Source organism: Falco peregrinus, chromosome Z, assembly GCF_023634155.1.
Source record: "Falco peregrinus isolate bFalPer1 chromosome Z, bFalPer1.pri, whole genome shotgun sequence".
Lineage (NCBI taxonomy): Eukaryota > Metazoa > Chordata > Aves > Falconiformes > Falconidae > Falco > Falco peregrinus.
The window spans coordinates 40,870,377-40,895,164 of NC_073739.1; the positions used below are offsets into that span (position 1 = coordinate 40,870,377).

A 24,788-nucleotide genomic window follows, 5' to 3' on the forward strand; every position below is an offset into this window, starting at 1 on the left:
AAGGAAAAGGACTTCTGTGCTGGTTTGTCACACGGGACACTAAAGGTGAGTGTGCCCAAGGGGACATTCATCTGGATGCGAGATGAAGTTGGTTTAGTTAGTGGCCAGCATGAAACAAGATATTTTAGGAAACTGCTTCACATCGCAGCGGTATCTTGGTGACTCCATGACAAGGCCATACATAGTGCAGCAGCTGCAGAGCTGAGTGCTGAATGCTGCCTCTCTGACTTGTCTCATGAGCAGCTACGAGCTTATGCAATTTCCTCTTGCTCCATACAGGAACATTCACAGGGATTTCACTAGACCTTACCCTTAGGCTTGCAGAAGAGCACAGTGAATGTCTGACACAACATTCATATGATCATTTCTCATCCCCATCACTGGAGTCTTCCTCTGCTCTTACAGTAGATGATCTCTTGGTGTGCAATCACACACTGCTAGAAGAGTGCCTATGGTAGCACATAGCTGTATTGCACTGTGGCCCACCTGTCTAATATTTGGGGCTGCTCAAGTCCAAGCTTCACCGCTCACATGTCAGTATCCTTTGCTCGCACGTTGCTCCCCCCTTGAGCAGTATTACTGGCAGTCAAGAGACTCAGGTATACGCCAAGTAAGCTGGTTTACACAGTGGCTTGCAACAAACTTATTACCTATAATATTTAATGCAAAAATTTGACCGTTGCCCATCACTGGTAAGGTGATGATGAAACCCCTTTGCCTAGGGATTGTCTTGATGCTGCATGCCTGGGTTGCTTTCTGCACCCCTGCACCCTGATAGCAGTCCCAGATGCCTCCCATTAGCATGAAAGGCAGACAGCTGAGCACACACTGCAATCCAAACACAGCACTGGCTGTTTCCTCTCCCCCAGTTAACTTTCTTTTTAGACTTTTGTGTTTGACTAAACAAATAACCGTTTAAAACACAGGCTGCATTTAAGGGAGAACAGTTTGGGCTCCCTTCAGCTTTAGTTAGCAAAGGCTGGGGCAGCCACACGGTGTGGGCGCAGGAGCCATGGCTGATGTCTCCCCCCTCTGCACCGTGGGAATTACTTTGCCTGGGCGAATGCAGGCTGCCTCAACGACCACCTCTGCTGACAGAGGGCTTTCCTTGCTGCAGACTTTGATGCAAATTTACACAGGCCCTCAGTCCTGACATTTGGATCTAGAACTAGGTACATTCACAGTCTGGCTGCAAAAGGTTAATCCCCAAATAAACTGATGCAGACAGACAGAAAGGAAGGAAGGAAGAAAAAAAGGAAGAAACATACAAAAGATTCAACACACTAGTAGTCTAGGGTTTACCTAGAAAACCTTATTTTGTGACTATTTTGACTATATGTAGAGTGTCAAACATCAATAAAATGTTAAAATATTTTTCTAACTTTTCTTTTTTCGTAGCAAGGAGAGTATTTTTGGAATTGATTGTTTCATGAAATAAAATATCTCTAAATCAAATATAACATCACACACATTGTTTTGTCTATTTCTCAGTTGGCTGAATTTGTACTGTCCTAAACCACCCGTGGAATGTACATGAAAATGCTTAGAAAGCAGGGTAAGCTATTAATGGAGAAGCATGCTTTAGTGATGTTCTGCATTTAGCATACTACGATCATTTAAACAAAAATGCTTCTTTGTTTATGGTATTAAAAATTTCTCTCCTTGAAGCAGTAGCTGAAAGTAAAACTACAGAATTCTCTAATCAAATGCCAGATAAGTCTTGGTTGATCTGGCTAGAAAGATTCCTAATTCTACATATAAAGCTGTTTTCCCCTCCTTTTCTTTACTTCTCACTCAAAGGCAAGCTAAGCACAAGTGGCAAAAGCCAGCTGAGACTAGCTCATACTTCTTTCTGTATTTGGCTACATTTAAAACCTACTTATAGAACACTGCCCGCTGCCTGGTATGCAAGTCTTCAGTTGCCTGGTTTGTCTGAAGGGGACTTGAAAACATTAAATCAGCTTTTAAAGACCTATCAAAAAAAGGCTGGTAGCTACAGATTTTCTTTAAAAAATAGTTTAGAAAATTCAGACTTGGATAACTGGCTGGCTTTCCATGTTTGCTTTTAAACACAAACCCTACAGGCTTGGGGAAGAGTGGCTGGAAAGCTGCCTGGCAGAAAAGGGCCTGGGTGTGTTGGTTGACAGGTGCTTGAACATGAGCCAGCAGTGTGCCCAGGTGGCCAAGGCGACCAGCAGCACCCTGGCTGGTACCAGACACAGTGTGGCCAGCAGGACCAGGGCAGCGATGGTCCCCCTGTCCTGGGCACTGGTGAGGCCGCACCTCAAATCCTGGGTTTGGTTTTGGACCCCTCATTGCAGGAGGGACATTGAAGTGCTGGAGCATGGCCAGAGAAGGTCACCAAAGCTGGTGCAGGGTGTGGAGCAGAAGTCTTATGAGGAGCAGCTGAGGAAACTGGGGCTGTTTAGCCCAGAGAAAAGGAGTCTCAGGAGAGACCTTGTCACTCTCTGCAGCTATCTGAAAGGAGGCTGTAGTGAGGTGGGTGTTGTTCTCTTCTCCCAGGTAACAAGTGGTAAGACAAGAGGAAACAACCTCAAGTTGTGCCAAGAAAGGTTTAGATTGGATATTAGGAAAAATTTCTTCATGGAAAGGGTTGCTAAGCATTGGAACAGGCCACCCAGGCAAGTGGCTGAGTCACCATCCCTGGAGGCAGATGTGATACTTAGGGGTATGATTTAGTGGTGGACTTGGCAGTCTCAGTTGAACTTGATGTTCTTAAAGATCTTTTCCAGCCTAAATGATTCTATCATTCTGTCATTAATAGAAATTGATAGTACGTCTCCACTGTAGGCACTATGTCTTAAAATTTCCATTCTTTGGACATAATACCCTGGAGGTATTTAAAAGATGTGTAGACATGGTGCTTAGGGATGTGGCTTAGTGGTGGACCTGGCAGTATTAGGTTTATGTTTGGACTTAATGATCTTAAAGGTCTTTTCCAACCTAAATAATTCTATGACTCTCTGTTTTTAAATGATACCAGAATGGCTAGCATGGATATGTCTGCATGTTTTAGCTGTGGCCGTAACATGCCCTTTTCACCTGGACTTTGGGAGAATTTTGTGTCTTACAGATGATCCCGTACAAACCCAGTGCCACCGAGGCTGTTTGCTCCTCCTGCGGTAACCTCGGTGAGGTAGAAGTTCACTTCCTCAGCTGCGCGCCTCTCTGCTGCCGATGGTCTTTCTCTTAACCTTTCCTCATGTGACAAAGGTTGTGTGCTGACGGCTCCTCAAGCAGAGTGAAAATGAAGACAAACAAAGGACAAGGTTGCCAGAAGTGACTGATACTTGAGTTAAATAGAACACATGGGATTTCTTAACATTCTCCCTGGCTTTTTCTCTTCCGCCCATCAGGTCAGTTCATAGTCCTTTATAGTGCTCTTTTATGCCTCAGCTTCTTCAAAACAAAAAGGGACAAAATAAGATCTTCCTCCCTCCTGCCCCCAACCTTTATCAGCAAGACCATTCACTCTGTAAAATTCAGTTTCATTAAGTGTCAGCCTTACCTTATCACTGTCCTTTGAGAGAAGCAGAGAACAGAGAACCTAGATACTGCCTAATACATATTGTATGTTTTGGGCTAGGTCTTGACCGAAGATAATTAGAACAAAATTAAAAGGAGATAATAAAATACCTCACTGTGATGGTATCACTACTAAATGTAGTGCTTCACATTGATTGAATGCCTTCCTCTATCATGAATATTAACTACTTATGCTTTGTTAATTAAGTCCTGTGAGGGAGTGAGGGGTCAGTTCTGAAAATAATTTGGGACTGGTGTCTCTATGAAGTCTCCGCAGAGCTGTCAGGGTGCTTTCCCACATATTTTCCTAGCTAAAGCCTGACTGCAGCGATATGTTCCTTGGTCTGACAAATTAGTGTATGTGTCACTGCAGGGCTGCCTAAACTTGAAAGTTTAGGCAGAAGGTGAAAGCCAATTCTCAAGCTGATTTTTCTTTTTTGCTCTCTCTTTTTTTTTTTCCTTAAATATAAAATGTTAGAATATTCTTTGAAAAAGGCCCAGAACCATTTGTTTTGTGCAAAACACTGGAAAGACTACAAGAATACATCAGCTAGGTTTGTAATTCATCAGCTCAGATGTAATTCTGCATCCTGAATTCACTGCAGGCCTGGAGGAGAAAACAGACTGGAAATACCACAGTCCAGTGAGCCTTTGTCTGTTGTTGCTGCTGTTCTCCTTGAGCAGGGCTATTCAGGAGGGTGCTGGTTACCTGTTCTCATGTACTACAGCAAAGGTACATTCATAGAAAACCAGCTGCAGTGTGCAGTGGTTTTCTTTTTTTCTGATAAGACTGCAGATAGTGGTGCTGTGGGTGGTTCTTTATGAATGCTAGGTATGTGAGATACAAGAGCACAGTTTTATCCTCGAGTCCCTGGAGAACCTTCTCCTCACCTTTGGTTATGTACTTGCAATTGTGTACCTGCGTAATTCATTTGCCTGTTGTTTTCCCTGTGTTTCCATTTTGTTCTTCCCTCACACTGGTTCTGGGAACAGCCGGGGTTACCGCACATTCCTCAAACAGCTTTTTGAAGCTAGGGTTTACTAACCCCAGTGTTTTTCTCACTAAATTGCTGAGTGTGCCACAAAGCAGGGAGGGCAAGCAGAAATTCGGCACAAGTCTTCTTCTGTTTTCCTATTTTGGAAAGACAAGAAAATACTAAGTTTCATGTTAATCACAGTGAAGTGCACAGCACCTTATTCTGCACCTTAGGTAGGCTGAACGCAAAGAGCGGCAGTAAGACTTTCACTCAGTAGGCAATGCAGAATAAATGGTGAGATTCACACTTGCTGTGCTCCAGCTGCCTCAGTCAGACCATAAGTACCTTCTGTTTTTTTTTTTCCCTAAGAATCTGGGACCTACGGCATCACATCATCCATGTATCCATTTCCCTTGACCTGCATCTTTTGAGCACATTGGCTGTTGCAAGTCAGGTGTGAAAAGGAAGAGAAGTCTCCACCTTTTCTGGATGCCAGCAGTTTTATAGGAGAGAAGAAAACCAAACTGGGGACTCTGGGCAGCAAAAGCCAGGTAGACCACAGCTGCCACAAAATGGTGCTTGGCAGCTGCTGGTGCTCCCCCATCTGTGCATGTACAGCTCCAGACTATATGTGGCACAGCTGTCTCTTGCTCAGTGAGGATGGGAAGAGATGCAGAGAGGAAACAGGGAACAGAAGAAGAAAGAGAGGTCCCATGCTAACGAGAATTCATCGGTGCTGCCCTCTCACCACTTTTTTTCTGCTATCCATGCTGTTCAGCTGTCCCCACAGCTGGTTCTCTCACTTCTGTCGCTACTGAAGACATTCTTGAAACAATGAATCATAGCCATGAAGAGCAAGAGGGAGCACATTCCCACCTGTGCTTCTTTTGTAAAGAGTCTGAAGTGTGTTGAAGCAAAAGGACAGTGCAGTATTCTTGGTGAAGAAGATCAAGACTTTGTGCTGCAAGCAGGCGGGTGCTGCAGACAAAGGAGCAGGCAAAGGCAGGGTGAATTTTGCTTTTCCATTTGACTGGTTTTGATTATGTGCAGTCTTCAGGGGTAAATGAAATCACTGTGAGGACTGAACACCCTGCAGCTGCCAAGTATGATGTGACAATGTACTTGCCATCTGGAACAGAAGCCAACAATGATAATAAACACCAATAATTTTTCTAACTAAACACCTTAGAAAAGCAGTCAAACTGAAAGGATCAGCCCTAAAGCTCAACATACTAGGTGAAGAATCCAATATTTAATACAAATTTTAAGAATAGATCACTTTTCCATTTCTGTGATGCTGCTTCTAAAAACACTTGGCAGGAACCTCCAGCCATTCCACTTCTGAAGGCAATGAAAAAACACACCCTGTAATACTATCCACAGAAGTGATTTCTTATAATTCTGTGAATTTATTCACATGAATAAACTACACACACACACTTTTAAATGTTTGCAGGGACAGGCCCTAAAGCTGTCTTCTTCAGTGGAATGGCATAATAATTATTTTTTTTTTGCTCAGGGAATAGCTGATAGCTACCTCTTTTATCGACTTGTAATGTGGTGCCTGAATTTTTTTCAGCATTGTAGCACTGAATTTCATGAAGACTGTAAAATAAAAAATAGTTATAAGTCACACATACGTAGTCTTACTGAAGAAAGTGTGTTTTGAAGAGTATATCATTTAAGGTGATATTTCTCAGAGGACTAAATGGAGAGTAACCTGACATTTTTGACACCTAACTTGAGAAATTAGCAACTTTCTAAGAGTTGTGTAATCAGATTGCATTCTGTAGAGACCAGGTGGAACTGGTGAGAATAATTTTTCTTCTTGCCCCAAAGGTGCTGTGAAGCTAATGCAGCAGATGTTGCGTAGGTTGCAGATGTCTACGATGCGGAGTATAAGGATCATCAGTGTTTTGTTCCAACCTGTACAAATGTTACAGTAATATTTCATAGTTATATGCATCCAGTGTCCAGCGAGTCCAAACTGAGGGCTTGAATATGCTGAACTGATGGTGGTGATGGTGCTGTTTGTGCACAATTTTTGTTTTTTTTCTAGGATGTGTTTCATCCTAGAGGGATGCTTCTCATTCTCTTCCAAACCCTCCTGGTTTTCTTCCCTCGGATTTTATTTGCACTCAGATGTGGGAAGTAAAAGGCTCTGAGCATCATGAGCTGAGCATTTTCTTTAGGCAGAGTTGATGAAGCAATGCCACTCTCAGATGAGATCAGCAGCCACTCACTCATGTTACTTGTACATGGAACCCAGCAGGGTGACGGCAGAAAATCAGAGCTCCTGCAGAGCTGTCATTTGTCACTTGAAGAAGTTGATTTCTTCTAAGATTCCTCAGGCTGGCATAGGTGTATTTTGTGGTGTGTTTTTTGTTTGTTTTCGTTTCGGTTTTCTCACTCTTTGACTAAAAAAGCCATCCCCTGTGCTGTAAACATCCCTGCAATCTCTTGGTTTCCTTCCTCTCAAGTTGTTTCCCCTGACAGAAAAGCTGAGCTATCTACCTACATGGAGAGGGTAACTGAAAGGACAGCATGAGGCAGAAAATGGCATGGAGGACAATCTCCTTTACAGGGCCTTCCTCAGTATGGAGCCTGAGCAGAACAGGGTAAATTCACACCTACTAAAGTGGGTGGACACGGCAGCCAGCACACTGGGCAAAGAAAAGCTTTATGCTTTCCCTTTGAAAGACAGAACAACTCCCAGATTCTTTTTGCTGCTGCAGAAGTAAAACATGCCTAGATATGTTCCTGTCCAGCCAAGCATTTACAGAGACATTGAAGTGCGTTGAGCAGGGGTGATGCCAGCATGGTGACTTGAAATTCATGGGTCCACACATGACTTCCTTGGCTAGCAGCTATAGCAATTAAACAGGTTTTGCCAGTAGCTTGGGTCAACATAGTCTTTTCCCCATTAAACAGGTTACAACATGGTTTTTTGATTTGTGCTCTTGTTTACTGGATTCTTAGTCAGGCTGACAGAAAGCCTGAAGGTACAATGTTGCAAAGGGGGATGGCTATAGGTCCTCTGATGAGATATACGTCCCTCCTGTTCAGGCACAGAGCTACCACCGCAATGCGCTCTGTACATCTACAGGAGCCCCTGCACAGACGGATGGGAAGTGAGTGAGGGGAAGAGATGGGATCAGGGCATGTTGTGCTCTGCGGTTTGGTGATTGTGCAGTGCAGTGTCCCCAGGCAGAGACTTCAGCCAGTGCAGTGGTGCATTTGAGTGTTTCCCTGCACCAGACACCTCCTTTTATTTTACTAGAATGCACCATATACAAGCTGTGCAGGAAATCAGATGTAATAGATATGTGGTTATGCTGAGAAAAAAACTGGCTGTGTGAAATCACCACATTTGTTTATCTCACAGAATGGTCAGATGAGAGACCACTCACCTCCTTTCACAGGTGAATTGAGCAGATTCTGACTCCAAGGGTGGTGGGGTCAAAACAAGACTGTCTCTCTCACCTCCCAATAGCAAGTGTGCTAACAGGAGTCGAGGAAGGGTTGTAAAACAGCCAAACAAAGGAGGAATGTTGCAATGGTCATTTTGAAATAAACCTGTTTGTGATGAGCAGTGACTGATATTTATGCTATGATTCATACCAAAGTGCAGAACCTGCAGTTTTACTCTGGCTGACCTTTAGGACAGAAGCAGCAGCAGATACTGTTCTAACATCTGTGAATGAGAAAGCAAGCATCGAAGCTGCTCTCGGCTCTGAGACTGCATTAACTCAGAGCCGGGCTTGTTAAAAAGGTGGCTGGAGCATCTCTCCACTGCAAGGCACTGCTTGGGTATAACTGACTGGAGCTTGCACAGCTGCACCTCTCTCTGTATTCACTTGCAGTCGCTCTTCCCTTTTATGTGGTAATTGCAATTACAAGGAACTCTTACCTGGCATGTTACATCCCACATTAAAGCTCTTCGAGGATGCCCTCAGAAAGTCCTTTACACCACCTCCTCCTCCTCCTTGATGACAAGTCTGAAGTTTCTTATCTGTGTCTATGCTAAATTGCCGGCGACAGCGTCTTGCCTGTGTCTGTAAGCTCCAGGCACCTATTGGCGGTCTCCTTACAGGACCCCCCACAGACAGACATGCATGTTATCCTCTCAGCTCTACTGATAAGCAAACACCTACAAGGCAGGAGGAGGTCAGAGATGGTCGCTGCTTTCTATGTCTGGTTTTTGATGCTGTCAGAAGGCAGCTCGGCTATCTGCTTCTAGAAACTCATCAAATTCCAGTGGGCACATGCGGGAGTTGCGTGTGATAACACTGGAAAATCAGCTCTTCCGGGGGAATCAAAAACTCAGGCTCTGTTTCTTTACAGAAGCACAGCAGAGAAGCTTCAGAATACAGGACTGCACTTCCACTCCTGCCCTAAGACTATTGCTAAATATCTAGTTAGTAAAAATGCCTGGCTTACTGCCTATCTTACCAGGGGAAAATGTGATCAGGAAAGGAAGTTTCCATTATCTTGAAAGATTATTTCCTCCAAGAAGACCTTTGATTCCAGCAAAATCTTAAACATATGGACTTCTCAGTTCAGTCGTCAAGTGTATTTAGTGTTTTTTTCTACAAGTGCTTAAAATACTTGAAAGTGCAGTGAAGGATCTTCATACAGGCTGGCTGAATGACTCCTCTGCTTAGCACTACACATGTTCTTTTTTTGGTTTTTCTGTGTACTCAACCACTGGAGCTAGTTCTGAACAGTTTAAACAAAACACCCTTAAACACTTCAGGGAGAAAAAAACCCAAACAGAGAAAAGCAGTTTGTGCAAATAGAGACGAATGCCTACACAAAAGCCGGGAAGAACTGCTTCCTGTAGGAAACCTCCTCGATGACATTTTGCCCTTCTCATCTGTCTTCAATTTTTCTCTTGAAGGAATTTTTGTTTCTCTTCATTTTTGTTTCAGACAGGGAAGATAACTTTCTATCTTCTAAATCAGTGCAAATGTATCTCAGATCTCAGCCAGTGCGTTTTGTGTACCACTGGAAGGGTAAGAGCTGTACCTCTGCATTTTGGAAGTGGGTGTATGACAGTTACACACACCTGAAGCAATGACAGATCCCTGACCTGTCCTAAACTTCACAGCTTTTCTCCACAGCACAGCTCAGTCCTTCCTACTTACTCATTTTGATGGGTCCTTACATTTGCTTTATAGGAAAATAATTCACAAATAGAGATTCCCGAAGTCCTGCTAATTTGATGCGTTTTTCCATACATATAGTAAATAAAAGGCAAAGCCTAGGAGTAAATACAATTACAAGTAGCTTTCTCTACTCCCTTTTATTACATATACAGACTACTTAGAGACACAGAGACTCTGAAAGTTGTGCAAAGGGACATCCTTGTCCATTCACATGCAGCGTGACCTTCCCAATCTGCACATCTTCCTCACCAGCTAGACCCAATGCAGAAAACATTACAGGGCCAGGAGAGTTGCAAGGAGGCTGCATCACTGATACCTCTGCAGCTGATGCTGTTATGCAAGAAACACCCTTTTCCCTGCAAGTAGAGTCAAAGGGTGAGAGGAGAGGTGCTGTAACTTCTTTAGTGAGAAAACATGGATGACTCAGAGCAAAGCTCACCCTGACCTACAGTTATGTTTAGCTGTGACACTGTCCAGAGTTTGGCATCCAGCTGCAATACTGGGAAACCCACCACTGAAAAGCAGTACTCTGATCCTTGGTCACACCTCACCTGGCATCAGCAACCAAGTTGTCCTCTGCTCTGGCTCTCAGTGTGGTGTCTTTCTGAGCAGGCTGGTCCTGGAGCATGGCCCCTGCAGGCAACCAGGACCGTGTGTCAGCCACAGCGTGGCTGTTCCTGCTGCTTTGAGGTCAAAGAATGAGCGGATTTAATGAACACCATTCTTCAGAAGCAGGATCACAGAGTATCCTTTACATTCATTGGGTTTTATTAAAATACTAGTGAAAGTGCTTTCTGATTCCATTGCAGAATCAGCAGTTGGTTGTTGGTGGTTTTTTTAAGGCTATCTCAGGCAAAGTGATTTAGACTAAGGTTTTGAAACCACCAGTAACACTTGGTGTGCAAGAAATGGAAGGCTGAGCTTTGTTTTATGACAGTACTTTGATTTTTAATTCAATTTGCTCATTATGTTGGTTTAAGAAGTGGTGTTTAAAACAGCTGCTGCCTGTCTGTAAAATCAGGGCTTTTTCCTCTTCTTTTCTGACTGAAAGGAAAGCAACAAATCAAATGCCAATAGACTAAAAATATCTGCTGGGTACACTGAAAGAGATGAAAGGGGTCAGATGACACACAGATGAGCATTACTCAGAAATATTTAATGGCAAGTAGTACCATAATTCTTCTTCGTGTTCTGTATCTTCTCATGCACATCTCCAGATTGCCTCTCTTCCTGGTGTTTGCTCTGTTGCAGCATGTAAAGCCCAGGTCCTATTGAGCTAAGCTAGCATGGCCCATGTCTACATCTCTGTGACGGTGCTGCAGGACCACAGCATGCCCTGCACAGCTCTAAGGAGCTTAAGCAGAAGAAATGGTCATCTAAAGGTATAGAGCCTCTGTGGCACCAAGACTTCGACCAGTTTTAGAAATATTGCCTGTGCTGAGCCTCGGCCCAGCCCTTGGAGGCAGGGCAGCACTATTACCTGCTTGCACAGAGGGCTGAGACAAGGATGGACTCTGTGACTTCAGCAGTGCCACAAGGATCCTGTGGCACAGGCAAGAGCACTGCAAAATCCCTTTTCCTTGCTTCAGTACTAACCTTGCCTTCATCACCAGATGGACCAGAATTAGTTGTACCCGGAGAGAACTTGAGGAGAGAGGGAAAGGAATATGGTTGTCACTCTTCATTTGCTAACAGGAGTAAAACAAATTGCAGCTCCTAGTACTTCAGGAATGGCTGTGAGTCAGGAATGCTCAATCCCACAGCAGCGCATTTGCTGTGCTGCCCTCTCCTCCACAGCAGAGCAGATGCGATTAGCGCTCAAGGCTGGCTTTCCTTGTTAAACGTCCCCCAGGACACAGGCTCTGCCATCTCACATTTTCCAGTATTTCTGGATTTGGGATAGTTGCTGATTTCCTAAAAGGGGGTAAAGGACTGTTTTAGTTTACTGTGATCTTTTTAAAGTGTGTTTTCTGCCAAGGGCTGCTGACATCTGGACAGAGTTTTGCCAGAGCTTGTGGAAATCATGTGGAATGGTTTGGGATGGAAGGGACCTTAAGGATCATCTAGTTGTGACCCCCTTGCAGGGGAACACCTTCCACTGGACCAGGTTGCTCAGAGCCCCATCCGACCTGGTCTTCAACACTGCCAGGGATGGGGCACCCACAACTTCTCTGCGCTACCTGTTCCAGTGTTTCACTACCCTCACAGTATCTAATCTAAATCTACCCTCTTTCGGTTTAAAGCCATTACCCCTTGTCCTATCACTACATGCCCTTGTAAATGCTTTTAGCTAAAACAAATATTAAAGTCAAGCCTTTACAGGATTTAAAACTATTTATGGGTGTGGTTATCTTAGGCTGATCTGAACCAGCGTTACTCCTGAAAAAAGGCATTTTGGCCCTTCCCTCTTCTGTGACTTCTCATTCCTGCTCTAAGCCGTAGCGGCAAGGTAATTGGGCTGCAGACAAAGCCTTCAAGACAGAGTGATAGCTTCCTGCTGGATCAGTGAGCTGAACTAGCTGAGCATGCCAGGTACTAGTGTGAGCCTGATAGACTGCAAAGCAAGGGTGGAGAGGACAGGACGTCTGCTTTCAGTGCAACACAGCTTTAGAATAGCTTAAGATACTTAGGAATATGAACCATCAAATCTTACAGTGTCAAGACTAGAGTGCTGATCTGAGATACAGTAGAAGTTAAAAGTTAAAGTTGGTTAAAGTCACTCCTGTGTCAAGCTGAGCAGGGATTCTGACAAGCCAGCATCATCTACCCTTACATATACAAACTCTTTGCTTGTCTCTCTCAGTTGTTGTGGCAATATTCTGGACTGAAGATAGAAAGAAAAAAAAGCAAAATGTCAGAAACACAGAAGTTGCTGCAACAGGGTACCTAACCCCCATCGGCTGTCTTGAGTGCAGTTATAAACACACAGGCACCCACCCACACCAACTGCCCTGTGAGTAAGAGATGTCAGCCTTGGACAGACTTGCTGATCAGTTGCCAGCAGTCTCCTGACCAAAATATACAGACTAAAGCTTTGAACTGTGGCTATCAGCCAGAGGAGCACCTGCTCCTCTCTTTCTGCCCCAAACACCTAGTTACATTAGCTGCTGCATGCTTAGTTTTGTTTACAGTTTCCCACTAACCTCTACCATGCTTCCTTTCCAAGAGAGCTTTGATAAAGCTGAACACGGCACTTACTGAACTGGCAGAACTGGACTCCCTCTTGCAATCAACGTAAAGGGGCTCTGCCAGAACTGGATGTACGGGGCTCTCCAGGAACCCATACCAGAACATGTGCTGTCTTTAGAAACAGTGCTTAATCTTATTTCACAGGTGCCTTGTTTACCAGGACTATGGATGAACCAGGGCCAGCCTCTCAAAAAACCCTGGCTGCATCACAGGGAGTGAGGTTGGGTAAGTAAAGTAAAACAGAGGGTTTATCACTGCCCTCTCTTGCCATTTAAAACTGTCTCTTCTCCCTACAGAAAGCAGTGTAGATGTTTCACAAAGCTGAATGCCGTCGATGTGTTTTCTAGTCTGGGTATTTCAACACTTAATTATTCCATTCTTACTCCCCCAAATGTCTTTTTTACTTGGCTCCTTGGAGCTAGCAATTACAGACAGGATTCAGGTAGCAGAGGTTAGGAGGAGCACATCTGGCTTCCTAGATTTGAAACTGTCCCTGAAATTTGGTGCCCCAGTGGACTAAATATCGGAAGGAAGGACAATAGCTGTTTGTGACATGGTAAAGCCAGATAGCTTGTGAAATTTGTGGGAGAACACCAGCCTTTGATCACTGCTGAACACTGCACCTTTGATCAATAGCTACTAGTATGTAACGTCCCCAGCTGTTTGACAAGGTCAAGAAGCCACTGATTTCACACATTTCCTTACTGTTCACGCTTCCATTCTAATTTCAGCACCATTCCCCTTTCATAAAATTAATAGAAATTGCTAGAAATGACAGAGAACACTGAATGAAGTCTTTTTCTCTCTCTCACTTATGTCTTACACTGTGGACCTTGTCTCTCCATGAGGGAGTCCAGGACAGTCCCTGGGCCATGTCAAGTACTGCGCCTCTGCCCATCAGGAATGAGACGGTACCACTCCTGGCTAATGCTGGGAAATGTGAGGAGACATGCCAAGAGTCTGAACTTGGCTCTACCGTATCACTGTGGCTGTGGTTGTAAATAATTTTACGTCTCTCATCGACAGTTGGACTGATTCAAACACTAACAATAGGAAGGACATCCTCACAATTAAGCATGCGTCAGATGAAAACTAAGTGGCAGAAGCAATTTAATAACCCAGCACCACACCTTGCCCCATGGCAACAAAGCACATCAAGAAGTTGCTGTTGTTGGCAGTGCTAATGGAGGGCTTGTCTGAATTATAGAAATGACACAGTATGTCTCCAGCTGGGATTTGTAAGGGTTGGGAAGCACTCTCTGGTCCATGGCAGAGTCTTCTGCTGGGCAAAGACAGGAAACATTTCTACTAAGCAAAGGAGAGAGGCTCTCACTTGGTGCAAGACAGTGCTCTTGGACAATGTTTCCTATAAGCAATTCCAGCCCAAATTCTTAATAGTTACGTTTCAGAATACGGCCCTAATCACTTATGCTACAAGCTTTCTAGACTTCATTTTATTTTCTAGATTTGAAAAAGACAACTGGCTTTGCCTGGCAGATCTTTTTTTGAAACTGGGAGTTGCAGAAAGAGAGTAAAACCAGCTTGTTGTTGCAACTGAAATGACTGTACTTGCACCTGATCTTACAGCTTCTCAAATTCATCATTAGCACTGTTTGCATATTTTACTTTTTGCGGCTCACCTCAGCTGGATAAACATACGGAGTTGTGGGCAGATAACAGGAGTGAAAGAATAGGCAGAGAAATGTAAGTCCTTGAGTAGGACTGAGACCAGGTCTGCAGGTCAGCTCCTCCAAGCTACAAATGGAAAACTTGGCTTCGGCTTGTGCAACAGGGGGTTCTGGGACTGGTGGATATTAAGAATAAGGTTGCAGGGGCATACATGGTCCTTGTAGGTCTGACCACCTGTAGAAGGAACCACAAGCTTCATGTCTACTGCATATGCATGGATCGACAATACTCTAAATATATTTTAGGGAGGGTTGTCTTCATTCATTCACTCTATTATAGAGAGGCATACAGAAGTCATGACTCTGCTGTGGGAGTTACTAGGTAGATGCATAATAAGGAGTTGTGGCTCCAGACTGATAGTGGATTGAAGGGGGTGGTTCTATCACGTTTTGAAACTAATTCTTCTAATGACAGAAACAATTTGCATATTACTTCACTTACCAGTCAAAATAACAGTTGGCAGCAGTCTCTATTAGTAGCTCGTAAGAATGGAAAATTGCTGCCAAAGGTTATGTTTCTCTGTTGGGGAAAACTTTGCTTCTAGAGATTTCATTGAAATCACACCCTAAAAACACTGTGGAACAGGGACAGAGATTATAAACACTTGCTGAAAACAGGTGGTTTCCAGAACTTGCGTAGAAATTGGCCCCACTCCTGGGAATGGAAGAGAAAAAGTGGAGCCCAATGGACACTGAACTAGGCAGGAATGTTCCCCTTGCTGCTCAGCGCAGCGTACTGGGCTTTACACAAATACACATGAATGTCAAACCTGAATTTATCGCCATCCATTTGTGCTTATGAAGCCTATTCCTGAGCTCACTAGTGGAGTGTGAAAAATGCTTCAAGTCATTCGTACCGTAAAGAAAAGCATGCCAGCCATCCCTCTATTCTCTTCAACAGACGTGATATTTTCTATTTGCAGTGAAAGCCATGCAAAATTCAGAGATCACATCCATGCTGTGTGGCCAAATTGTGCCGGAGTCAGGAGCACGGTTGGATTGGCAGTGGAGAGAGGCCCTGGGACCATTGAGTTTATCTGGCCAGCGCCAGCAGCCACCATGTCCATTCGCTTTGACCTGTGCTCTTCCCCAGTGTGACACCCCGCTCAGCTGGTGCTGCAGACAGCATTTAGCACGAGCGACTGCGCTGAGTAATTTAAAGCAGAAAGGCAGGTCTGGTAAGGGAATTGTGAAACTACTGCACTGCTGTAGAAGACTAGAATGTTTAAATAACTGAATATCCTTACTGAAGAATGCACAAAAGAAGCCAGGACTTCTCCATGACATCCTTTTCTTTGGTGCTATGGGAGTTCCTACAGAGCTTCCCTAGTTGTGATGGTAAGAAACAGTAAGGTGCTAAGTGACAGCTGGGGAAGTGGTTCTTCCTGTAACACTCCTCAACCATCTGCCGAAAGATACTCTTCTGGTTTTAAGTAAAAGCAGACGCTGGGCCTTGGAGGTGAATGGCAAATGGGGAACTCACTTGGTGGCTTTGTGTCCATCCTTTACACTGATCCTGTACACCCAAACTGACACCAGTAGATCGGGCTCCTTTTTTGTATTTTCCTGAGCACTTCTCAGCCAGGTAGTAGATAGAAAGGTCTGGAAATCCTTCTCTTCCCCGTAGCACTTCCCAGCTCTGTGTCTTGTTTCAGTTCCTGAAGTGTACATGGAAACTGTTAATCCATCAGTTAAACCTTCACGCAGCTCCTTCCTGAACCTCTGTAAACAGGCTGATACCGCAGGTCACTGCCTCAAGCTTCCTCTGAAACATTCACTGGCACTTGGCTGCCAGGTCGAGCAGCTGCCAGCCTTCTCACTGAACCAATAGAGCAAATCTGGCCCAACCTATCTCATGTTAATTTGGTTACAGTGACTAACCACCTTCCACGATTTCCAGGCTAATTGCTATAACATTCTCCAGCTGCCAATACGGTCTGTAGAAAATTTTGATTCAAAGTGTTCTAATTGTAAAACATGGTGGCTTATGTATGACCAAATCAAAGAATCTCATCCTAGCTACCAAAGCCTTTAATGGGTGAAAGTGCCTCCAAAATAATCTCTTTCCTGCTTCTTCTGCAGATACACACTTCAGGAATGAGGAAATAATCCACACCGTAGGTTTAGGAAAGTAGGATCTGCTTCTGTCCTGCAACTCACGTGGATTTGGCACTGGCTTTCATGTTCACTGACAGTTTGCCTTCAGTACAAAATTCAAGACCTGTACTCTGTTTTCTGCAGTAATAAAAGCTTTGTCTTAGGAATAGTTGATTGCTTTCAGCACTCTGCGGAATAATTTTTATTTTTTCACATTTGCAAGCAATAGAAAGAACTAAAAAAAGATGCCAGTGTTACAATGTTGTAGTGCTTTGTTAGTAAATTTAGTGATAGCAGTATTATCTGGTATTATCCCAATGTTCTCAGCAGATGACCCTTCTCTCTGCATTCCCTTTGTTTAGCTCAGGGGTCCTCAAACTTTTTAACCAGGGGGCCGGCGCGCGGATGCAGTGGCAGGCAGCCATCTGCGGCTGCTTGGTTGCCCCCCCAACCCCTGGCAGGGGGGGGCGGGGGGTCTGTAAATACCGGGGGCCGGATTGAGGACCCTGGGGGGCCGTATCTGGCCCGCGGGCCGTAGTTTCAGGACCCCTGGCTTAGCTGATTCACTCTGCTACATACACTTTGGTTTGCAAGCCGCCCTGTATAAGGGGTGTCAAGGTAAGACTGATTCATCTGTAGGGGGAAACAGACTTACAATGATCAAAGTATACTTTTTTGTGGCCAGGCTAACATAGCAGGTTTTGCAATGCCATGAGCAGCTCAAAAAGTGAAGCACTTACAGTGACTCAGAGTCATACACACGTGATCACTTAGCATCAGCAGTCTAACCCCCCACTGAAAGAGCCCTCCTTTCTCTCCCATGTTTCCCAGAAAACAGTTTTGAAAAGCACAACTTTATCCTCCGCTCCCTGTGCATCGCCACATGCTAGTATCTCACTCAGCCTTACTCACTCATGCAAATTCCACCACCTTTGCTGGGTAAGCGTTCCCCCCCCCCCCACCCCCCACCCCCCCGCTTCCTCCCCCTACCCCTGCCTCAGCTGTTGAGATGCAGCAGAAGTGATCCTGGCTATGCTGCCAACACATATGGCCCAAAGCTTCCTGAGGTCAGTCACACTCAGCTGTGACAGTGCCTGAGTCCGCAGGGAAGGTGCCTCACTGAGCTGCACTCTTTGGATCCTGTGCAGATAGGAGAGAGCGAAGATAATGACGTAGACACAGAGCCACCAGGAATGCCTAAGCTATTGCAGCAGGTGCTATGACATTTCTGCCGGAGGAGGAGGTATGGGCCCATGCTGTCAACATCTCTTTGCCAGCAAACCTATGTTAAGATGCAGCACGCCGAAGCATTTATTCCTGTTCAAGACACCTTATCACCCTGCACAGGATTCTTCCTAGTCTTCCTCTCTGTCTATGAGGTTTGAGTGTATATTAGTTGTGTAGGTGTCCTACGCTTTATGACAGCAGGACCCAAACTTTGGGCAACACAGTCCAGGTTTGTCCCGTCTCAGGGAGGCCTGTGATTTTTAAGATACATCCAACTGACTCAGAAGCATGGTTGCATTCTGAAGAATGATCTTTAAATATGCAAGTTTTGGATTTGGACCTCACCCAGAGTAGTCTGGCTGGTGCAGAAACGCTAGGTCAGTTTGGTTAATGCAAGCCTGAACCAGTGCCACTGAGACTCATCTGGCTTTGAGGAAGCATTAAGCTTCTGGCCTTACTTCCTGTAAAGCTTGTTAAAATAAATGGTGTAGCCACCCACACCGAGGAGTACCATCAGTCCTCTTCCATGCAGCTCATCTGACTTTTGGAGACCCAAACACTTCTACCTGCAAAGTCTGAGTGGCTTGGCTGTAACCCTTTTGGAAGCCAAGTACCTCAGGCATTGTTAAAAATTTATTTTCTTCCTCTTTTCTACCCCCTACCTTGCCTTCCAAGTTGGACTAAGTTTAACAGACGAAGAGTGAAACAGAAATAAATTTTAATATTGTACATGGGATTTTTTGGGCCACCTTCAAAGAAGATAACTGCACTGCTCCATCTCCTCTGACTTAAAGGTTTCAGCCAACAGCACGCTTCATTTACTTTGTTTGGCATTACTCCTCCATTTCCTTGGCAAAACTGAAAAAGTGATGTGATTCAAATCAAGGCACCCATTTTAAACAATGATGCTGCAGCACAGCATCTTTGGAATACAAAGGTTGCAATGAACTAACAAGTAACTTCTCCTTGGAGTGGACAATTCAGCCAGCACAGGTTTAGGACCTGGAATTGGCTCCAGCACAGCCAGCTCTAACAGCTTCACTGTTGCTTTCTCTAGAGACCTCACCATTTAGGAAACTGTGCTCTGGCTACTTTCTAAACCTCCTGGCTTTGTCAGCCTCTTGACACTTGAGAGCTGCTAAACCTCTGTAGTTTCATAACTTTCTCAATCATTTGAATCACAAAGATCCTAAAATTTGTGGCTGCCTCCAGTTTACAGCCTTTTAAGGTGAGAAAAACCATATATATCCACCTCTACCCAAGGTCACCTCTCATTGTCCTTCTTGTCCCACCCTCAAAATCTTTTGCTTTTAGCCACTGATCTCTGGCTTTCTAAACTCACCAGTCAGGTCGGCAGCAGAACTGCCACAGGGAGTAAAACCAGGAAAACCCAATATGATGCACTTTCCTATCCTATACATGCTGCTGCATGCCAGGGAGAAAAGACTCTACTTGGAAAAATGGTTTACAATAAAATGCTTGCTTCCTATCTTCTTCAGAAAATTTCTTCAGAATCTGAGTGCAGATGTCAGCAACATACATTTATAAACTTTAAGATCATCTGTAATGCATCTTGGTCTTCAGCAACTGTGTTGCAAGCTTGAGAGTTTGTCTATATTACAGATTTTGAAGACAAAATGAATGTTGGAGGTAAACTGCTTTATCCTTAAAATCAGAAGCTCTGCTCTGAAGCTTCAAAGAAATGCAAGGAAGAGTCTCTTACTGGTTAGTATGCAGCTTCACCTATTTCACCAGCAGGAGCTGAGCTTAGCATGTTCCTTGCACAAACTTATACATACTGTAAATTTATGGCTAAACTTCTTTGACCTTGCAAAGACTTGCATTTCATCCATTTCTGGAGTCAGGCAGAATCATTACGTTTTAAACACAGTTCTGAAAATTGTGGAATGAAGTTCTGCCTCTGCTTGCATCCACAAAGGAAAACAGGAAATCAATACAAGTGAAGCAACTGAAGGGATGCTCACTTGTATCACTTTATTAGCTTTTTTTGGTCAAACTTGTCATTTGGGACAATGATTTATTTTTTTTTTGGTCAGTGACACATGATTTATAGGAAAGCAATCCAAATCTACCCTATGACTGTGATTTGCTTTTCTCAATGTATTACCATAAAAACTGTAAATGATGCAATAGGCTATGACTGCCATTCAAAGACTCATCATAGCATCTGCTGAGTAATTTATATTCTCAGGTCTGCATTTCACAGTAAATGGAAGCAAAGAATTGTTAGGAACATGCTGTTGGGGAGAAAAAAAAAAAAAGAAGAAAAAGAAAAAGAGATAAAGACTACTGCATCGATGTTGGCAAGTTGACCATGCACCTTGAGCACACATAAAGTATCTGGGGAGGCATGAGTGGGAGGAAGTAGCTGGTATCAAAATCTTGCCACTCCACCACAAGTAGTACAGTGGTGAATTAAATCCCAAATTAACAGACACTGCTGACAGCCCTGCATTGGAAAAACATCTCACAGTAGTCTCCGCTTTCCTAAGACTTGTGACACCAAGTCGCACTCCTCTGCAGTCACACAGACTCAGTGAAGTAACTCCAAGTTTGATACCTGAGCAACAGGCCTAAAGACACCAGTTAGAAAACTCGGAAGTCTTACGAGATGGGAGAGACCCCTCCACATACCAGAATCTGACACAAGTGCTGATCATGTCCACAGCTGGAAGGTGAAGCACGGTGGTGGCCATGAACTAACAGGCAAATATGGGCTGTGGAAAGCTGGGCAACTCTGAGCAGTGGTGGGAGATGCTGAACTCAGTTTGTCAGAGGCAGAGTATCAAGAGCACAGACACCTCAGGGTAGGACTGCTCATCAACATACTTCTAATTGAGGACTGGACTTCTAACAGTTCATGTTTAACAAAGGAGCCCAGTGATTTAATAAAGAAAGGGTAAAATGTGCAAAGTAGTGGGAAACAGCAGCCAGCATTTTAAGAAGAGTCTATTTAATTCCTTTGTAACATGCACAGGGAGGAGGTGGTGTGCAGAGCTGCCTCCATAGAGTGCTGTACAGATTGTGCAGTTACCAGTGAGTAAATGTCCTGGTTTCGGCTAAGATAGAGTTAATTTTCTTGCTGGTACAGTGCTGTGTTTTGGATTTAACATGAGAATAATATTGACAACGACTGAGGTTCTTAGCTGTATAGACTTCTCAGTTTCTTAAGCTGCCATTGAGTGAGTCAGGGGTTAGGGTGGTGGTAGTTGTGCACAAGAAACTGGGACAGCTGACCCCAACAAGCCAAAGGGATATTCCATACCAGAGAACGTAACGCTTGGCATATAAAGCTGGGGGGAGTTGGCCAGGCAGGGAGATCGCTGCTTGGGACTGGCTGGGCATGGGACAGCAGGTGGTGAGCAACTGTATTGTTGCATCAATTGGTTGGGGTTTTTTTTAGTTTTATTTCTTTCTCATTTTGTTATGGCTCTTTTAATTATTATTTATTATTATCATCATCATCATTATACTTTATTTCAATTATTAAATTGTTCTTATCTCAACCCACAGGTTTTACCTTTTTCCGATTCTCCTCCCAGGCGGGGAGTGAGTGGCTGTGTGGTTCTTAGTTGCTGGCTGGGGTTACATGACAGTAATCATAAGAGCTTAAACAAGCAGCAGCAGCTGCACAGTCCCCTGTGTGGTGAGGGGATCCTTAATGTAAAGGACCATTAACACAGCACAGCATTCTCCCCCTTTGCAACACAGCATAATCTGGAGGATTCATGATGACAGACAGACTCACATCTGCTGTTTTGGCTCCCATTGTAAAAAAAAAATACCACAAAGGAAAAGCTACATAGCAAACTGCTTTGGCTTGCCGCTTGTCAAAATGAATGCAAATCCCTCTGCTGCGGAGGAACCACCTCTGCAGTAAACAAATAAGTTTTGCTCCGGGGTACTAGGAAACCCCCCTGAAGTGAAACAGGAGGTTCCCAGAACTTCAGAAGCCAGGTGTTGCCTCTCCAGGACTGCGACTGTAAAGAGAAGAGAAATTTCAGCCCCTGTCAGCTACAGAATAGGAACAACAAGGATGCAACAAGCAACAGTTTATTTGTAGAAAAACCTTTTAAAATTTTACTACATTGTGAGATTAAGGAAAAAATAGTATTAATATATGTACATACAATATATATAAACAAACACACATCGCACCAGTAAAATTACATGCTTTTTGAAACAGAGAATGGGTCATATTCCCTCATATTAATTTTAAAATTATCACTGCAAGAAACCTTGCTTCCTTTGTTTTTATCCCCATCAAAGTTTTCAAGTACAGGAAGTAAGTAATGCAGGATCTAATAGTAAAAAACCTTTGTTATACACAAATTACAACTGACAGCTATATTATTCTGCAGTATGCAAGACTTGTGTTTTTTGGAACTCTATAGGGATATGAACTTTTTACCTGAGGTGCATGGAAATAGTGAAGCATGATAATTGGCAAGTTCAAGAGATTTTCATAGTATGATTTGACTGTAATTGAAGCTGACTAGGTATCACGTCTATACCCATAGTACTGGCACAAGAATGCTCAGCATGAGTTGTTACCAATGTCTTAGAAGTGCAGGAAAAATTAAAAAGGCAAGCACCACTTGCAATGATAAGCATGCAGACAATTTAAGTGAAACAGAGGTAGCATGTTCTTGTAACTCCAGCAGGGTCATTCAAATCAACTGCACCCTCCCTTCTGCAAAAGGCACTCGCTTTTTCAGCTATAAACAATGTGGTTTTAAATTCAGTTGGATTGACCACAAATGGTGGATTTCTCTCCTTACAAATATAAAAAAATTAAGCAGAGGACATAAGGAAAAGAAAAAAAATGGGTGTAAGAAATACACGTCAGGTAATATGTGCTATTCCTCTCCCCCTACCTTTTACGGGGAGAATTTTTATAAACAGTTGCAGTACATAATCCAAAAGTTAAGACTTTCCAGTCAAAATGGCAGTATTAAGCAGCACATTATATATCAGGAATAATTTCAAAACACCAGAAGTACATCAGCCTTTTTAACAGATAAAGAGCAACAATTCACAGTTAAAGGAGAAAGTTTATGCACAAAAAGGTGGTGGTAGAGAAGGATAAAGATCCTTTGATGTAAACCCTCATAAATAGAAATGCACAAACTCTTGTACTGTATCTTTTATCCTTTCTGCAGTTTGAAAAGATGTCTATCCAAAACACCTGCTTTTACCGTGACACTACAGAGCTAATCGAATTATAAGATGTGCCACTGTTGCAGCTGGAAGCATAAGCCTCTTGACCATTAGCATCTAAGTTTATTTTGAATACAGAAGATGCCTTCAGTAAAAAGTCTGCTGCATCTCTGCGACCTAATTCCCTCAGCTTAGACATTAGGATACCTACAGTGCTCTCAGGAGCATTACTCCACTCCTGCAGAAGGGCATGGACTGGGCTTGAGAGAAAGTCATTTTGTGTTCCATTATTTGTATTGTACTTAGCAACAAGATCAGGGAGGCCCAGGTTCATGGCCAGAAGGCACCAGTCTTTGCCCATAGGATCAGGTGGATCCAAAAGTCGACTTAGCTTTCTCCTGGTAAGTAGATTCAGATCAGATACATGAATATCCATTCCTAGGCTTCCCTGGGAGTAGACATCAAGACACCCAAAACACAGTATACTGCTAAAGCTCTCTTTATATCCCCCCATAGTGTTAGTTAGTGATGTCTCCTTTTGACTCTGTGCACGGAAAAAGTCTCTAGGCTGGTAGACCATTACTGGTTCATGATGTTCCCTCAGCTGCTGAGGACTAAGGTAGTATTTCCCAGTCAGAAGGCCTGGTAAGGTTGTGGCCATTAAGTTATCAATGGTGCTGCATACAGAATCCAGAAGTAAACAGCACTTGACTTTCTCTGTTTCCAGTCCTCTGACTTGAACCTCTATACCCTGACCATGGTTGACCAGCAGCACTAAAAGCTCAGCTCCACGATTCATAATTTTTGATCCGTTCACCCATAGACGTATATCAGCATCTCCCTCTGTGCTCTGCTGATGAATCCACCTGCAGAGATTCACCTGAACTTTATGAAAAATTCCACAAGGAAATGGCGTAAGATGTTCCACAGGAACGATTCTAACACCACCATAAATTAGCACCTCATCGTCCTCATCTGTCCAAGACCTGTGGAGATTGTCAGTCTTTATAAGAGCAGGAATATCCACCATTGCTCCACTGCTAAGGTCCCTTGCACAAATATCCATGGCATCCAAAATCTGTATCAGCTCTTCCACGTCGCTATCTGTCACCAGACGCTGGATGTCCTCTATAGTGTACCGACCTCTATAGTGATGGAGGGCTTTTGGGTTCTCCACTGACAGGATTTTTCCAAGGACATTTGAACAGAGCCAGCGAGGATCCAGAAGCACAACATCTTGGACAGTTTCACTCTGCATAATGTTAATCTGTTTATAAATATGAAAGTTACTATTTACACCTTGTGAAGTACAAGATGATACCTCACCTTCTCTCCTTCCTAAGTTACTGACACAATCATTTAATTAACACTGCTGATAGGAGGAAAACAAACAATGCATTTTAATTTCTTGCAAGTATTCAGAACAAGGTGCAGGTTTTGTTCTTGATTTCCGCTAGCAACAAAGCCATTACAGCCCAACATCTGTAAAGCCTAGCCATGCCCTGTAAGCTATTTATGCAAAGGTGTTATCCTATGATTCAATTTCTAACAGACATATATAAATTCTCATATGCAGTGAACACATTAGGCACTACCTCATTTAAGATGATAGCATACTTATCCTTTCTGGGTATTTCACATTCTTACAACTGTAGCAATAAACTGTAACTTTTCCTGTCTCAAAGAAATAATGTTGAATGAAATAGGAGCCACAA

The 24,788-nt window shown here is 43.6% G+C and overlaps 1 protein-coding gene across 3 annotated transcripts in view; it reads right to left on the bottom strand.

The window, feature by feature from the left end:
• Positions 1 to 21,950: 21,950 nt before the first annotated feature.
• DAPK1 (death associated protein kinase 1) overlaps positions 21,951 to 24,788 on the bottom strand; it is a 92,140-nt gene continuing 89,302 nt past the window's right edge. For all 3 annotated transcript variants that reach the window (XM_055790407.1, XM_055790406.1, XM_055790405.1), the window contains exon 26: positions 21,951 to 24,340. In XM_055790407.1, coding sequence (XP_055646382.1) covers positions 23,108 to 24,340 — 1,233 coding nt within the window. In that variant the 3' untranslated portion in view covers positions 21,951 to 23,107. The remainder of the gene's footprint in view (positions 24,341 to 24,788) is intronic.